This window comes from Tenrec ecaudatus, chromosome 7, assembly GCF_050624435.1.
Source record: "Tenrec ecaudatus isolate mTenEca1 chromosome 7, mTenEca1.hap1, whole genome shotgun sequence".
Classification (NCBI taxonomy): domain Eukaryota; kingdom Metazoa; phylum Chordata; class Mammalia; order Afrosoricida; family Tenrecidae; genus Tenrec; species Tenrec ecaudatus.
Genome location: NC_134536.1, coordinates 67,486,498 through 67,504,241, shown reverse-complemented (window position 1 = coordinate 67,504,241; position 17,744 = coordinate 67,486,498). Strand labels below are relative to the sequence as shown.

Here is a 17,744-nt window from a genome sequence, read left to right as displayed (position 1 = left end):
TAGAATGGAAAGCCTTCCCGATGGGTGAAGCTTTCGCAGTATGTATTATTCCCCTTACACGAGCATCTAGCAACTTGTTCTGAGTTAGTGTACTCAGTGGCGTAGCCCAGGAAGGTTCTCTCTGGTCACAGTGAACTTTTTTCATAAAAGAAGTTTTGCTCAAAACTCGTTTTGGGTGATGGCTGATTTAAGAGAAGAGTGTGTGGCTGTGAAATTTTGTTTCCTGCTCAGAACAATTGCTGCAGAAACTGTCAGGATGTTGGACACAGCTTACAAGGACAGGGCTATGGGAAACACTCAAGTGGACAAGTGGTTTTTCTCGTTTCAAAAAAGGTGAAATGTCAATTGATGACAAACCTCATTTTGGATGTCCATCTACTTCCCAAATGGATGAAACTGTTGACAGAATTTGTGCACTTGTGCTCAAAGATCTACGACAGACCACTGAAGAGATGGGAAAGCTATCTGGACTATCTTGGAGCTCGGCTCAGCAAATTTTAAGGGGAAATTTGGGAATGAGAGGGTTGCAGTGAAATTTGTTCCTGGGGTTCTGGCTCACTAGGACAAGAGCGCTGAGTGGAAACATGCCGTGCTTTGAAAGAACAGCTCCAAAGAGACCCAGACGTTTTTTTCCAAGGTAATTTCTGGGGACGAGACATGGTGCTATTCTTACGACTGGGAAAGCAAACATCAACCAAGCCAGTGGAAGACACCATCGTCACCTCACCCAAAAAAGGCTCTTCAAGTGAAATCAAAGATCAAGATGATGCTGGTTTGTTTGTTTTTTGTTTGTTTGTTTTTTATGTGAGGGGGATAGTGCATTTGGAGTTCATCCCACCAGGTCAGACTGTTAATCAAGCTTTCTATTTAGAGGTTCTTAAAAGATAGTGTAACAGTGTGTGATAAAAAAGGCTTGATTTTTAAAATGTCTGATTTATGGAAGACAGAGACTGATTTTGCCATCATGACAATGTACCTGCTCACACAGCCATCTCAGTGTACCCGTTTTTGATTTTAAAAAAACCAGCATGCCTGTCTTGCTCCATGCACCTTACTCGCCTGACCTCACTCCATGGGACTTCTTTTTGTTTCCGTGAATGCAGAGGGACATGAAAGGACAGCGATTTGAGGATGTAGAAGAGGTGAAGACAAAAACGAGGGCGGTGCTGTCAGCCCTCCAAACAGGTTAGTTTGAAAAATGTTTCCGAGAATGGAATTGCAGATTGCTAAATGTATTAAGTGCAATGGAGAGATCTTTGAAGGTGATAAGGTTGTTTTGTAAAAAAAATTTAAATACATAGCTTTGAAAAACAGTTCCATTTTTTGTTGGGTACCCCTGTGTAGAGCTCCAAAAAGTAGCTGTCAAATGAAATTTCATCACCAGTAACATCTGTGACCACCTCCTTCATTGGCAACAGTCCCTTCATTCATTTCTACCCAAAGGCTATGATGAGATTAAAGGCAAACTGGGAATTTCGATTTTCCAAAGAGCACTTACTTGCCCTTCAGAAGTATGCTCAGGCGGTCGTCGACGGAGGTTTTGTCCTCTAATGCATAGGTCTGGCCCTTTTTCAAGGTCTGAATTATGCAGAACTGCCCAGTCAGTCTTCTGAAGAGATCGGGCGACACGCGGAGGGGTTCAAACAGTCGCCGGTAGGCGCCATGCAGCTCCTTCTCAATCTTCACCTGAAACCCGGAAGGAACACAGACTGCTCGGCGTGCTCCCAGAAACGCCGACTCCTGCCGCCCGCCGGCTCTGGGGATCAGCAGATCTCCGACACAAACCACCACCCCTGTGCATTCGGTCCATTGAGTCTTCAACAGAGAGGAAGTAGCGATAGACATTTCTATTCTAGAGTCTACACGGACATTTTTGCCGTTCAACTGAACTCAAGAACATATGGGGAAGCGCTGCACTATTAATCCCCCTCTGCCTGTGGTCATAAAGCAACTGCGCCAGGTTGGGAATGTTGTCCTGACACTCTCTTTCCCAACCTCACCACCTTCTGCAAATAACGCAAGACCTTTTCTTCCTTAGCATGTTTTTGTATCATAAGAATAGAAGGGATTAAATATACTCTTAGGTACTATAGCACAGTGATAAAAACATAAAACAGCAAGCAATATGGAGACAAAAATTGAGGAGAACAATATGTACACTAAGCATTTTATCTCCATGTAATTACTTTATACAGCAATATAGGAAAACAAGCATTCACATCTGCAACCATTACGTCTCATTTATTTATTCGCAAGCAAAGAAAGGGTAGGGAAAAGAAAGCGGCCAAAGACTTGGGGAAGTTGAATCCTAAACCCAATGGACTGTAACCGGGAGCGCCTACTGCTGAGTCAGGCTGGCTTCTGGAGGGAGAGAAGAGCAGGCCTGCTTAGTGACCTCGGGTCAGGTCCAGGTCACATCTGGAAGTCACACTAATTGGGAGGTCGGGCTTTGAACAGGCATGGTCAAGATCAGAGGGCCACGTGTCCCAGGGAAATCTTCGGCAGATACACTAGGAAGCTTGTGCACTGCTCCGATGCCACTCGGACATCTGCAAAGCTCTTGCTGACCCTGCTGTTCCATTTTACAGATGAGCCACCTCCCCCACCTCAGGGGTCTAGTAAGGGCCGTTAAAACAACATATTCCCACATGTACCCTGCTTCTGGCCTGCATACTGGTTCACGCCGCACAGCGATGAACATATGAACTGAAGGATCTATGGGCTCACTCATCCCCTGGTGGTTCTGCAAATCTCAGCTCAAATATCAGTGCCTTCATGAAGACTGCTTTCTTCTTCTCTTCGAAAGCATCCACTTGGCATATGCCTTTTGATCTCTCCTTTTTAGAAGCACCTACTCATCACATGCTTTCCTGAGCACCTACTATGCGCCAGCTTTGGTTGCTAGGAAGCGGCAGAATACAATAGGAGGGGCAGATACACAACTTCCCCTGATTATTTGCTGCTCTCCCTCCCTGTGAGGATCAGACATTCCCTGACCGTCTCTTTTTCATTGTCAGATTCGGTTATTTCACTCCCTGAAGGGATCGAGTTGTGTCCCCTAAACGCCTATGTCCATGTCCTAGCCCTCCATTCTGGTGTCCTTAGGAGAAGACGAAAGGCACCAAGAGACAGAGGGGAAGTCATCGGATTACAGTTCTGCTGCCACACACCCAGGAGCACCTGGACACAGCAGAAGTTGGATGGAACAAGCAAGGAAGAGCTCTCCCCGAAAGGCTTTGGAGTGTGGTCCTGTCAATGCCTTAATTTTTAGACTTTTGGCTTCCAGAAATGTGAGAAAAGAAATTGTTGTTGTTCTAAGCCAGGGGTGAGGAATGACTGTCCCTGGGGCTGTGTAAGGTCTGAAAAAAAATCAAGACCAGCCCATAGCACATTCTTCTTGAAAGAAAAGCAACTCCGGCCACCACATTTCAAAATCAAACTCACAGCTATAGCGCCAGTTCTGATGATGCAGAGCGACCCTACAGGGCAGGGCAGAGCTGTCCTGAGACAGCTTTACAGGAGTGAAAGGCCTCATCTTTCCACATCAGGGTGGCTGGTGGTTTCAAACTGTTGACGTGAGGTTAGCAGCCCTCTGCATAACCACTATGTCACTGAGGCTCCTAGTCATTTTGTTCCAAAAAACTCACTGCCATTGAGTCAATTCTGACTCAGAGTGACCCTATGATGCAGAATAGAACTGCCGCTGTGAGTTCCCGAGAGGTTAGCTCTTTCTGGGAGTTGAAAGTCAAGTCTTTCTCCTGAAGGGAAGCTGGTGGACTCCAACTGCTGACTTTGTAGTTCGCATCCCAACCCATAACCACCACGCCACCAGGGTCCCCTAGTCAATGCTTCAAACTCCCAAAACCAAGCTCACTGTCATCTAGTCAATGGCGACTCACAGTGACCCCCTGTGGGTTTCTGAGGCTCTAATGGTTTACAGCCGAACATGCGGATCGCAACCCAACTTATAACCACTACACTACCATGGCTCCTCCAGCCATCACATCATCAGGAGTGTGTCCATTAAATGCTACACGAATGTGGCGTGAGCACAATGTTCTAAACATCCAAATGGTCTTTGGCAGGAAAAACGTTCTCCCAACTGCCCACTGTAATTTAAGGCATCAGGGTGCACATTGTTAGAGCTTGGAGTTGAGGCCACTGCCTGGCCGATGAACTCGCAAGTGTAGGTAGTGTGCTACATGATGGGCAAGGTTTTCGCTAACACCACAAGGGTCTCTGGCCCAATGAGTGGAGTTTGATAGTAATCCTTGCTACAAGTAAAAAAAAAAAAAAAAAAAAAAAAAAAAAGGCATCAGGTTTGTGGTAATTTATTCTAGCAGCTTCTAGGAAACAAATGCAAGGTGTTTGGGCTTTTGTATTTTAGTCAATCAAATGTGAGCACAATCGATGGCTGCCACTCCTTGGTAGTTACATACTCTGTTGTCAATTTGAGAGGATTAAGAACGAAGGGGTAGAGTCTAGCCGGTCAATCAGGTGGCAGCTTGATGACCTCATTTGGAGGCACTAAGGAGATAAATAGCTCGCTTGAGGTGGGACACATGCTGACTCCCTGGGAGACAATGCAGCTGACAAGACACATGGAACTACACTAGTGCCTTAAGCTGGAGGAACCACGTGGAGACCCCTGCCAGCGCTGAGATGCTATACCACCACTGGATACACAAGACTTCCCACCCACTTGTCTGTGATCTTCCTGCATTCAGCATCATTGCATGTGTTTTCTGAGTCTGAAAAGGATGTCATAGATTGGTATCAGACATATGGGCTAATATCGGACTTATGGACTTGATCTGGACTGGGCTGGGATGTTTTAATAATTACTCTTTATATAAAGCTCTTTCTTCTACACATGAGTGTCTCTATGAATTTGTTTCCTAGTTTACCCAGACTAACACATTAGGGTACTAAAGAAACAAATCATAAAGGGTGGATATTTATTTTATTTCTGCCTCATGGTAGTGTTTCTTCTTTAGCTAACCAGAGGTCAGATATGTCCATGATGTTTACTGGGTTGTTTTCTGGAAAGAATATGGGAAGTTAAAGTTTTGATCATTTTGTTTGGTTGTGTTTGGTTATTCCTGTTTGAAATGGCAAAAATGAATGTGATTAATGTATATTTTGAGCTAAGGCAATGTAATCGTCCCTTGAATTTCTGAGAGCTGCTTAGAAAAAGTGGCTGACAGAAGGTAAAAAAGACCTGGCTCTGGTGTGATTCAGTCAGAAACCTAATCCCATATTTTGTACCAACAGAATAGTTTAAATAAGGACTAAGATAAGATAGATAAGGATTGAAATGTTTAGAATTTGATTCCACTTTGTTTATACTGATTTCTTCTGCTTATTATTATTGATATAATGTTGATAGAAAGGATTATTGGGAAGTATGAAAATAGAGAGCATGTAAGCCCACTTGCCTGGAGCCATTAAAATTTGACCTTCAAATGGGTCTAAGACACACCTGCAAAGAAGGCTCTGAAAAGATAAGCCCCACTCCGTGCTTTGGAGTACTCAAGACATTTGCATTCCAAGAGACTTGCCTAGGGGTGTGTTGACAAGGAAAAGAACTAGAAAAAGGAACTTTGGCTTTTTCAATCTTGAACTACTGGTTTTTGACAGAAGCTGGAAAAAATCTGGAACCATGAAGAAAATTCCTCTCTAAGACTGAATGTTAAAGGCAGCCTGTGGCAACCTAAAATGCTTGCTCGGTGACCACCTGGATCCACTTGTTGAGTGGAACTGGGAGAAATGCAACAATAAAGAGATGGGTTAAGTCTGACTAAAGTTTATGACATAGCCCAAGGAGGCTAGAGTTGATAATTTGTGACAGTGCCCATGGTCTAAAGGTGAGGCAGCCAGAGGGCACGCTGGTAAAGCTAAGTGAGGCAGCCCACATTGAGTTGACCAGAATCCGACCAGATGAAGATTTGTGAGCCTGTGAACTGGTGTAAATTATTGCTGACTTTATGGATGGCTGTCCTGATTTGACTTTATCCACGGATGAGGATTCTTCACATCAAAGAATATGATTGTCTCCTCAGAGCACTGGGTTGTTGTAAGTGGGCAGAATAGAAATGGGATACCCCAAATTGGGGCTCTAATGGGATCAAGTGGTTGGCTTACAAACTTTTATAGGTGGGGGAATATATTCATGGGATTCTAGGAGTAAGATGTAGGTGTTAACTGCAATTGTTAGGCAAAAAATATTGTATGTTGTTCATTTATAGAATATTATGTTTTAATGAGGCTTTGGCACATATTGAGTGGTATGCATTTTAGTTTTATCCTGTTAGGTACAGATATGATTTTATTATTGTTTGTTTGAAAATGATATATGACTAAAGAGTTGTGTGAAAGTGTCAAATTGACAAGGGGTGACCTGTGGTTGTTACATAATCTGTTGTCAATTTGAGAGGATTAAGAGTGAAGTGATGGAGATTAACCTATCAATCAGGTGGCAGCTTGATGACCTCATTTGGAGGCACTAAGGAGATAAATAGCTCGCTTGAGGTGGCACACATGCTGACTCCCTGGGAGACATTGCAGCTGACAAGACACATGGATCTACGCTAGTGCCCTGAGCTGGAGGAGTCATGTGGAGACTCCTGCCAGCGCTCAGATGCTTATACTGCCACTGGGTACACAAGACTTCCCACCCACTTATCTGTGATCTTCCCGCATTCAGTGTCTTTGCATGTGTTTTGTGAGTCTGAGGAGGACTTCATAGATTAGTATCAGACATATGGGCTAATATCAGACTTATGGATTTGATCTTGACTTGGATTTTTTTTAATGTGCAGTTAATCTTTATATAAAGCTCTTTCTTCTACACACATGAGTGTCTCTGTGAATTTGTTTCTCTAGTCTACCCAGACTAACACACTTATGGTCCTGATCTGGATTTTTTTAATGTACAATTACTCTTTATATAAAGCTCTTTCTTGTACACATGAGTGTCTCTATGAATTTGTTTCTCTAGTCTACCCAGATTAACACAGACCCTGATATCATCAAGTTGCATGTAATAGAATCAGATCTGACATGTAAGATGAGGGAGAAAAAAGCACTGTTGCTGTTCTGAGGCCTGAAGGTGAAATAAACCAGAGTTGAAAAGAACAAGCTAAATATGGGGCTTTTGCTTTGTTTTGTTTTTATGGTAACAGTCCATCCAAAGTGATTATTTTCTTAAATGACGATTTGGGGCAGAGGTGTGGAAAAGTCATTGCATTATTAAAAAAATAAGATAATGAGCTATTTGCAAATCACTGGTGTGCTTATGGAAGTTACTGATTAGTAATTAATTTTATAGTGAGACAAAAATATTCCCAAGCAACATTTCAGTACTAGCAGACAGAAAAATTAACACATGATATGACTTAAAAGAGAAGATATTGTAATTCCTGCTCTCTCCTGTTTCTCTTGCTCTAATGATTATAAATTAAAAAAAACATGTTTGGAGAATGATTTTCAAAGTATTTAAACATTTTCACTCTGGGGTACATATACAAGGTATATACAAGATATCCATTATTCAGAGAAGTGATATCGAAAGGACTAGGGATGTCGGGTGTTGATTCTCAAGTTGAACAAAGTACTTTGATTACAGATCTAGTTTTAAAAGCACTATCTTTTTGGTGAACTTTTTGTAATTACCGGTCTTTTCATGTACAACAGGTAGGAAAGGTGCAAAACGTTGACACCCAAGAACACCGAGTTCCAGATCATCACATCCAAGGCACAACGGTAGAGAGTGGCCCAGACGATAGAGAGGGTGCATCCTGTAGAACAACAAGGGTCCCGCGTCAGGGTCTGGAACACAGTACCAGCGAGCCACTGAACCCACATGTTGCTTGCGGTCTATAAAATCATCAAGCACATTTAAAAGTACTTCAGCATTACGAAAACCAAATAAGCACCTTTTAAGTTTTTGTCCGGTGACAAATGAAACACATGCTTAGTTGCAGAAAATCTGTCAAGTCTGGGAAAATGCTTTATGAAAGGAGAGGAATCCAGAAGTCTACCACAAAGAAAATCAGCGTCGTCATTTAGCGTGTTTTAGACTCTTTTTGCGTTTTCATCTAGTGGCAAACCGACTGCATTTACAGCTTGAAAGCCTATTTCTGTACGTAGTGCAGTGCTTTCCCCATTTTACTAAAATTCTTCACAATCATGATTTTTAATAAGTAGCTCACCGATAATTTCTCTACACCATCCTACACTGTGGGGTAGATGAGAGTCGGGGCCATAGAAGTCATATAAGCAACAACAAGATCGTTGGACATACAAATTTTTGTATGTCTGATTATTTACTTATGGTAGATGTCCTGAAGCCAAGATGAATCCATTTTACAGTTTTGAGGACACTGAAGAAACTCAAAAGCTTGAACAAATTTTTACTCCTAGCAGAGAATGTCAGTATCAAGTTGTTCTTATTATAAAGTTTGAAAAGCCCTACTTGACAGTGAAAAGTGATATATTTTCCATTTCTAATGGGAAAGCTGTATATTTTACCAAAAATGTTTTAGTCAACTGAATTTTTCATTTGATGATTATCCATTTATCTCTGGGAAAGTTTTTAAAAATTGGTTCTCTTATTGTGGACAAAATAGCTGACATTCTTTCGTTCTAGTTTATGATGGGAAAGTTAATATGCATTTTTAATATTAAATAAAACTTCAATGATAGATCATTGACATCCATGCATGCATAAATGCCAAGTTTCTAAGCAAATAATAAAACAGTATCTATTTGTAATTTTTAATTTAATCAGAATACTTTGGGGGTATCTGAATGATGACCCAAAATGTAAAACTTTGGAATGGTCTTTAAATTATTCTCCACAGCAAATATTTAAGGAAGTAAAATACTATCAGTTAAAGGAGAACCAAAACCCACAGCCATCAATTTGATTCCAATGTATAACAACTCCAAATATGGTCTCCTTGAATGGAAATTTTTATAGGAGCCAGACAGCTGGTGAGTTTGAACTGCTAGCCTTTGAAAGAGACAGGGTAGTAGAATTTAAAGCTGAAAGGCCTGGATTATAGCCCTAGTGTAGTCATTTTTCTCAATCTTAACTTTCCTGTCATCCCACTGATCCTCCCGCTGAGAGCTCTCCCTTACTCAGCCGTCCAATTGGAACCAGTATCTCTCTTAAGGCGCCAGCCCACAGGAGGTCAGCTGCCGACAACTCTCAGCTCCAGCAGAGCAAGAGCTTTCCACTGGGGCATCTTGGCAGGCAGAGAGGAAGCAGTCTTCTCGTTGGCTGCTCTCCTCTGATCTCACATCCCCGCCACGACAGATCCCACCTCCCCACCCCCAAATCCAGCCCTTCTCCAAAGTCTCCTCATTGCTGAAGACAGTTATCTGCCTAGAATATTAATCATGTCATTGTTTCCTTAAAAAAAAAATAAAAAGAGAGTCTACCTTCTTCCGCATGGCACAGAAGCTGTCTTCTTGCTCCCTTCTAGCCTCTTTCCCCACGATTCCTTCCTCCTCCTCGCACACTTCAAGCCTAACAAGCTACGCTTCATTCTCCTCAGTGTGCTGTGTTTCCAGTGCCCTGTGCTCAGTGCTGCATAAACTCACATCTAACTCTGTTTTTTTCTGGACAGGGGATGGTAGGGCTAACATATCTGGGGATCTATGCTACATGGGGTTTCCAAGGCTGGAAAGCCTTACAGGGGTAGACAACCTCATCCTATCTTCTGTAGAGCGGCTAGTGGGGCTGAACCAATTCTGGTTACAAGACCCACACTCACTCACCAGCACCACCAGGGCACATTTTTAATAGGGTTAAGAGCAGTGGTGGGATCCAACTTACCCAATAGCTAATTTTTTGTTGGGTTCGGCAAACTGGTTGTTAGAATGGCACTTGTGATCAGGGTTCTCTCTAAGGTGGGCGGCTGGGCAGCCCCCACTGTGGAAATCATACGTGGATATTCCTCCTCTGTTTTTAACATTCATTTGTGCAACAGTGGGCTATCTAGTGGGCTAAGCATCTGTAGTCATGTTCATACATCCACAGGCACAAAACCTTAGATGGAACTATGCTTATAATAGTTACTGATTATACTTTTGATGAAATATAATATTCTTTTTTTCTAAGTCATTTAATTGGGGGCTGGTACAACTCTTCTCACAATCCATGCATACATCCATTGTGTCAAGCACGTTTGTACATTTGTTGCCATCACCATTCTCAAAACATTTTCTTTCTACTTGAACCCTTGCTATCAGCTCCTCACTTTTCCCCTCCCTCCCCACCCCTGAAATATCATATTCTTATTCCATTCTGTTTGTTGCTTCAGTAAACAAACATATACTGTAGAGAGAAAGGTGCCGAACCCCCACAGGGTGACATGCTGTCATTCGTTTCGCTTTGTGTTACACCCAAATTCCGACAAGATACCATGAGTAAATTGTGCAATTCTTGCAAGTGTTCAAAGAGCTAAGAGTATTTGCCAGAAACACTGCTGCAAGTTCAGCACATGTGGAAAGGGATTTTTCAAAGATGAACACAGTATGCTCGGAAAAGGGAAGTCGCTTGTATGGAACAACACATCAACCACAATGACCGTTGTCTAAATGGCCCACTTCTGAAGGAATGGGGTCTTACTCCCACAGTGAAAGGATGGTTAAGGCCAAATACACAGCTGATGATGAATTTTGCCAAGTGAAGGTGAAGAATATTGGCAGGTGAAGACAGCAATCAAGAAGAAGTATGTTTAAATAACAGTTTGATTATTTTTGGTCACATATTATTAAATATTTTCATTAATATCTTAACTCTTTCTTATAATATAATCTAGTTTATGTACCTCTTTTATTGTTAAGTATAAACCGAATGAAATCATAAGCTACCTTGTAGTATATCTTTTTTATACTTAAAATAGTTATTAGAGCAGTGAACGGCAGTTAAATTATTTGAATCCCATCACTGGTTAGCAGTGTCGCTATGAGTCAGAACTGACTAATGACAGTGATGAAATGTTGTTTTGTTTGTTTTTTTCTCTAAGTAAATAAAGTTTGACTTGCACTACTGTATCTAAGGAACAGTTTTTAATTCCAAGTGTGCCTTTTCGACCACGAAAAGTTAAAATAAAGAATACATAGGACTTATTAAGTGCCAGGAACTATTTTAAGTCATGCATATGCATATCTCCATACAAGAAAGCTTCAAAAAGCTCATGGAAATGGAATACATATAAACATGTGAAGGCCTATGTTCCAAATTACTCGATAGACTCGATAGACTGTTGAGCCTGAGTGCTATTTGCATGCTGTAAGTCAAACCTAAGAAAGAATCCTCTGAGGGCCCAATACGAATCCCAGGTAATGCCAGTTGTAAACAAGTTGCATAAATCTGAAGTAGGTAACTTACCTAGTGTCAGCATCCCCCTGAGAAGTATCATATGAAAAGGAACGGTCGTGGGAATAACCAACCCAATTGCAAAACAAATGTTTGCTACATGAAAAACAAGGTGATGAACCTCTCTCCAGTTTTCACAAGTGGTTTCGTTGGAAGGCACGGGGATGATACTGTGCACCACAGGTGTAACGCCTATTGCAGGGGATGCGGCCAATGGGCTGGCCTCGGTACAATTCATCTTGAAGCTTTCCCGGAGAGAACGAAAGAACACAATTCCTGTCAAAGAACAAAAGAACAGTCATAGAACTGGCAGCTCTGATGTATCGTCCCGTGGATGTTAGACCCAAATTATTTGTTATTGTTGAGAATGATGATATTCATACTTCATTTGTCTCATGATGAAAAGCCCAAGATGAACTATATAAAATATTTAAAGTATACATCGACCGTATTCTCTGACATCGTAAGTAGATTATCTGTGTCATATCCCACGTGTGTGTGAGAAAGGGAGATGAAACATATAAAATCCTTAAAGTATGCATTGACCGTATTCTTTGACGTCATAAGTGGATTATCTTTGACATTTCCCATGCGTGTGTGAGAAAGGGAGATGAAATATATAAAATACTATACATCGACCGTATTCTCTGACGTTGTAAGTAGATTATCTTTGACATATCCATGCGTGTGTGAGAAAGGGAGATGAAATATATAAAATACTACACACAGACTATATTTTTGGACATAGTAAGCAGATTATCTATGACATATCCCATGCGTGTGTGAGAAAGGGAGAGAGAGGGATGAGGAGTGAGGAACGAAGACACTGGTGAAAACCCCAAGACTAGGCCCTTCGTCACCCTTCAAGGCTGGAACTAAAGCCACGTGTGTGACTCCACGCTCAGCCCAACCACAGAGAGGCCTAGAAAGTGAACAATAGCATCAGAAGAGTCTGCACTCTTCAGAACCATCAACCAGAGCAGACTAGAAGAGCAGCCTTGGCCCTGGGAGCTCGGTGAGCGGCAGGAGGGCACAGAGGAAGGAAACAGGAAGCGCGTGGGTGCGCAGTGAGGGCTGCACTCAATGTCAGGGACAAAACAGGTGTGGACTGTTACACGGAGAACCAATTCACTGTGTCAGCCTCTGAAACGCACCTCTGAGCACAATCGAATGTTTTAAAAAAGAGGAGTGAGAAAATAGGCTAGTCTAAGAGACTGACCAATGTGCATAAAGGTTAGCAATTACATGCTATTTACATGTCTCCCTTCATATTACCACCGGTGACAAGGAAACAACATAAGAAAAATAAGAAGATCTGACTTTTTGAATATTTTCAAAAATATTAAAATGCTCATACTTACTATTGGAAAGCTTAGGGTATTTGGAAGGCTCTACTTTGATACTATTGTTAGAACACTGTATAACACATATACATAGCATCTAATCATATATGCACAAAAATACAATCATGTATGTTCCCATAAACATTTCTATGTACACAGAGAAATAAAACATGCATGCCTTCTTTGATTGTCTGACTTATACCTCCACTTTTGTGCCCATAAGAATTCTTGTTGTACTCTCACAAAATAAAAAGCAGCAGTTTACTTATACTTAGGATGGTTCGTGAGTACACACGCAGCTATTTACTTCAATATTAAACTCATTGACAAAATACATTGAAAACTATTTACATTTTGAGTTTAAGTAACACTTAAACATAATACATATAAGTGTTATAACACTTAAACATATAACTTAAACACTTAAACATTACTCTGGCTCACAGTAGGGCCTGTATTTAATAACTAGCACTGCAGCCATGTAATCCAGCTACTTTACCCCAAACAGGGGCTGCAATCCACATGGTCAGCAGTTCAAAACCACCAGCAGCTCCTTAGAGAAAGACTGGGCTTTCTACTCCAGTAAACAGGTGCAGTCTTGGAAACCCACAAGGGGTCACTGTGAGTCAGCATTGACTCAATAGCAGTGAGTTTGTTTTTTGGGTTTTTCTCCCTTGTTCTACAAATGATAAAACATGATTTATGAAAATCTTTTGTAGAGAATCCCACTAAGGCAGAGGCGGAAGCCACATTAAAAATGAAACAAACAGGACAAGTGTGTTTAGAGCACTTTTAAGTCTCCCCAAAGCTCAAAAGTAAAGACTAGGCAGGTGCAGACTTGCAGAGGTAGAGACAGACTGTCACCAGCAGCCACCAGGGTGCCACGTAAGCCTGGGAAAGTCACCTCGGCTAGCTAAGTCTGCTTTGCCCTTGGAACACAGAGGCCTTTGAAAGCCCTTGAAGTTTTAATAGCCTCTGATTCTAATGCACATTAATGTAATAAATGTAATCAGTACACATTCCCCCTCATATGCACCTGATTACACCAGTACTGCCAATTGATCCATGGTAGCTTAATTTTAGGCTTTTCAGAGTTCTTGAATAGGGACACAAAGCATCAAATCCTGAGCAAGAAAAATGATAGGAAAATTATGATCTACTGGCCGAGGCGTTTAGTGATATGAATTGGAAACAATGGGAGCATGCTAAAACTTACTTTATGAAGTATAAAGGGCTTCATCAAGTTCCCGGGAAGATTCCATTATCTTTTCATTTCATTTTTTCCCATGCACTGGTTAAAGCCACCTCGAACATGTAATAACAGTCTACCATGGAAAACCAGTTGCCTCTTTTCCATGAGTATTGGCTAGCTTTGATCAGGTTCAGCTGACTTTAGTTGCTACCATGGATTTACATGGTCAACACTAAGCTGTCTTTATAGAGAGAATGGTCTAACAAGAAAGGGTTAAGGTAGACTGGCAAATCGGTAAACTTTGAGCCTAATTTGGACCAACTCAAGAGAAAGTATCCCATCCCCACCCCCCTAATTAGTTCATTAGCTTAACTCCTTAAACTACCTGTCAGGTCAAGTCCTGGTTAGTGTATTGGTTTTCAAATGGGTGGCTGTAAGCCTAAATAGCTGAGTAGTAAAACGAACTTATTAAACCTTCAGCAAAGACCAAAAAAAAACCAAACAGCCACGAGCCAAGGCACGCTAGTAGACTCAGTCATTCTGAAATTCTAACGGAATCTTTGCACATCTTTCAAATGGGAAATGTACGTTACTGAGTCCATTAAACACATGTTCCTGTTTCCAAGCAGGCTCTTTCCAGGACTGCTCTGGCCAACAACCGGTTTCCCAAAGTCCCGCGTAGTGAGGGTCTCGGGTCCCCGGCTCTCCGCGTTCCCCGAGGGGCACCCGGTGCCTGGCTGCCCATGGAAGGGAGGGTCAGGGTCGTGACCCCGGGCGCTCTGAGGCAGCGGGCACCGAGGGGTGAGCGCTGGGCGGCCGGTCCCCTCCAGGCACCTCGTTCCAGCTCTCAGCCGGTCCAGGCGTGGAGCCCAGGTCGGGGGCGCCCGTGCGCCCTGGGCGCCCGGCCTCGCGCGGGAGCCGGCGGAGGAGGCGCAGGGGTGGGCTCCAGGGCCGGGAGCCCCGCGCACTGGGCGCGGAGGGGAAGCGGGGCTGCGTGCGGGGAGCAAGGTCCCCGGCGGCTCCCGAGGGCGGCGGCTGCCCCGGAAGGTGCGTGGCCGTGGCGCTCAGCCCCGGGCAGGGCGGCCTCCAAGGGCAGCGAGCGCCGCGAAGGCGCGGCCGACGCGCAGCCCGGGCAGCCGCCGCGGGGGCCGCAAAGTTGCTCCCAGCGGGGCCGGGCTCCAACTTTCGCTTCCCGATCCCGCCCGGGAGCGCGGGGGCGGCGCGCCTCCCGCTCCTTACCTCGCTTTCCCCGGCGCGGCCCAAAGTTTGCGGCGACGGCGACGGGGCCCGGGGCACACGGACGCCGCGGCTCGACGGGGAACCGGGCGCCTGAGCCTCGGTCGGCCGGCGGGTGGAGAGGCTCTCGGGTGGCCGCCGGGTCCCCGCGCCGCCGCGGCGTGGACTAAAATAGGCATCGCGGCGGTGGCGGGAGGCGGCGGCCGGGGCCGCACCGCGCACGCGCCCGCCCCCCTCCCCCTGCGCCCCCGGGCGGGCGGGGCCCCGACTCTGCCCTCGGGCTCCTCCGGCGGGTGCTAGCCCGCAGCCCCCGGCGCCCAGGGCTCCCCTCTGCGCACCGGGCTTGTGATCACTGGGTACATCACTGGGTACGCTCTGGGCGGGGGCGGCTGCGCGGGACCCGCGGCGTTGGCCTCTCTTCTCCACCCAGAGGGAAACCCAGGATCTTCATTTCCTCCCCAACGTCGAGCGGCCCCCTGGCATCTTTCCTTCCCGGGCACACTGGGCCGCGTCCGGGCAAATGCAGGGAACTGGCCGGGAGAGCGCGCCGCTGAGATTCAGAGAGCCTGGAGGCAGAGGCTGGACGTACCCTCCGGGGGTCCCAGAGAGGGACTGCTGCCAGCCAGCCCTGCTGTTGCCACTGCTGCCAAGGAGACAGTGCGAGAAGGACTTTGACCAAGGCCACAGTTGTCCTCAACGAAGAAGAGTATTTATCTGGAATGCGCATTCCCGAGACAGTGCCCCTCCGTTGTAGGTGAAGCCCCACTGAAATCTGTCGCACTTGGTAGACTTGGGGCCATGCACTGGAAAATACGAAATGGAACATCCTCCAGTCAGTCTTTACTGCTTTATTGGTGAGAAATGCAAGGCAAATTAAGGAGTGGTTGGCATTTTGAGAGACTGGAGGACAAAAGAGGAAGGCTGGTGGACAAATCCATTCCCAGAAGTGCGATAGGATTTGTATACTCAAAAAACGCATTGGCCCTGAGCCAGGCCCACACACAGTGGCCTTTAGGACAGGCTAGAACTTTCTAACTCATTGCATCAGTCTGGGTACAGTAGAGAAACAAGTCCACAGACTCTCATGTATAAGAGAGAGTTGTATAGAAAGGGTAAGTGCACATCAAGAAAACATCCCAACCCAGGGCTGTCCAAGCCCACAAGTCCAACATTAACCCATATGTCCGACACCAATCCACAAAGTCCTCCTCCAAAACACACACTCTGATGCCAACCGCAGGAGGAAAGCCTCGTCAGTGAATGTATAAACATCTCCGCACTGGCAGGGATCTCCACACGGCTGCTCCAGTCCCCAGGGCTGCACTGGGGTAGGTCCATGTGGCTTCTCCTTGGGGATGTTTTGCAGAAAGTGAGTCTTGCCAGCTAAATCAGGAAACTGGCTAAGGCAGCTGCACCCTGGTCCAACCCTCAGAAAACAAGAGACCTGAGAACTAGAAAGGTGAGTCTCACCGAGCCATTTATTCCTCCACCCTTCAATTAACCCCACATGTGTTTATAGGCCAGGTTGGCGCAATAAACTTTAACTCTATCACTCGTTATACAGAATCCCAAACCAAACCCTTAAGGGTTGCTGGGAGTAGACACCAACTGGATGGGAGGGAGGGAGTTTGGGCACAAAGTACCTTTATTTGTGGACATTGAAAGGTGAATTAGTCATTAGGTTGGTCTGAGTTAAGTCCCAGTGAGTTGGTTCCTACTCTTAGCGACCCTCTAGAACAAGACAGACTGCCCTGTGAGGTTCTGAGACTACACTGCTTTGAGGGAGCTGAAAGTCTCATGGTTCTCTGTCAGAGTGAGTGGTGGTTTTGAACTGCTGACCTTGAGGTTAACAGCCTAACACATATACCCATTACAATATTGACTGTTCCTTTAGAGAAAAATGTGCTGACAGCTAATATAGAAAAGTCCTTTGTGCCAGGCACTGCTGTAAATGCTTTAGATCTATTGAGTCATTTAGTCCTCGCAGCTAAAACTACAAAGCCCTAGGTAGTACCGTATACTATCATCCCCATTTTATTGGTGGGGAATTTCAGATGGCAGAGAGGTTGAGTGATCTGCTCGGGGTCACAAAGCTAGTGAGCAGCAGAACCTGGATGTGTTTTTACGCAGTTTGCTTTTGGAGTGACAGTTTGTCTCACCTAGTTGGCTGCGGTGTAGTGGTTACGCTTTGAGCTCCGATCTGCATGGCCGGCACGTCAAAACCACCAGAAGGGGGGAAACTGGGCTTTCTACTCCCGTAAATAATTACTATCTCTGAAACCCACCCACAGGAGGTGGCTAGACGTCAATGCTGTTGACTCAGCGACGGTGAGTTTAGCTACAAAGTTATCCTGGTGGCACAGTGGCTTAAGCATTATTAGCACAAGGTCCAAAATTTGAACTCACCAGCACTCTGCCAGAAAGAGATGAGGTTTCTGTTTCTGTAAAGAGTTAAAGTCTCACAAACACAAAAGGGCAGTTCTGATCTGCCTTATCAGTTCCCTGTGACTCAGAATTGATTGGATGGCAGTGGGCTCTGAGTTTTCCCGTGGCTAGAAGGGACCTTGGATAAGCATTGGGC

General features: G+C 44.6%; 1 protein-coding gene and 1 non-coding gene across 2 annotated transcripts in view; one reads left to right on the top strand and one right to left on the bottom strand.

Annotated features, from left to right (window-relative positions):
- POPDC1 (popeye domain cAMP effector 1) overlaps positions 1 to 11,662 on the bottom strand; it is a 35,149-nt gene extending 23,487 nt beyond the window's left edge. The window contains exons 1-3 of the mRNA XM_075553747.1: positions 11,405 to 11,662; positions 7,675 to 7,799; positions 1,499 to 1,686 (exon numbers count right to left, since the gene is read on the bottom strand). Coding sequence (XP_075409862.1) covers positions 1,499 to 1,686; positions 7,675 to 7,799; positions 11,405 to 11,630 — 539 coding nt within the window. The 5' untranslated portion in view covers positions 11,631 to 11,662. The remainder of the gene's footprint in view (positions 1 to 1,498; positions 1,687 to 7,674; positions 7,800 to 11,404) is intronic.
- Positions 4,129 to 4,282, top strand: LOC142453992 (small nucleolar RNA SNORA62/SNORA6 family). Its single transcript, XR_012785533.1, has one exon. It is a non-coding gene; the product is annotated as a small nucleolar RNA SNORA62/SNORA6 family (small nucleolar RNA).
- Positions 11,663 to 17,744: the final 6,082 nt, after the last annotated feature.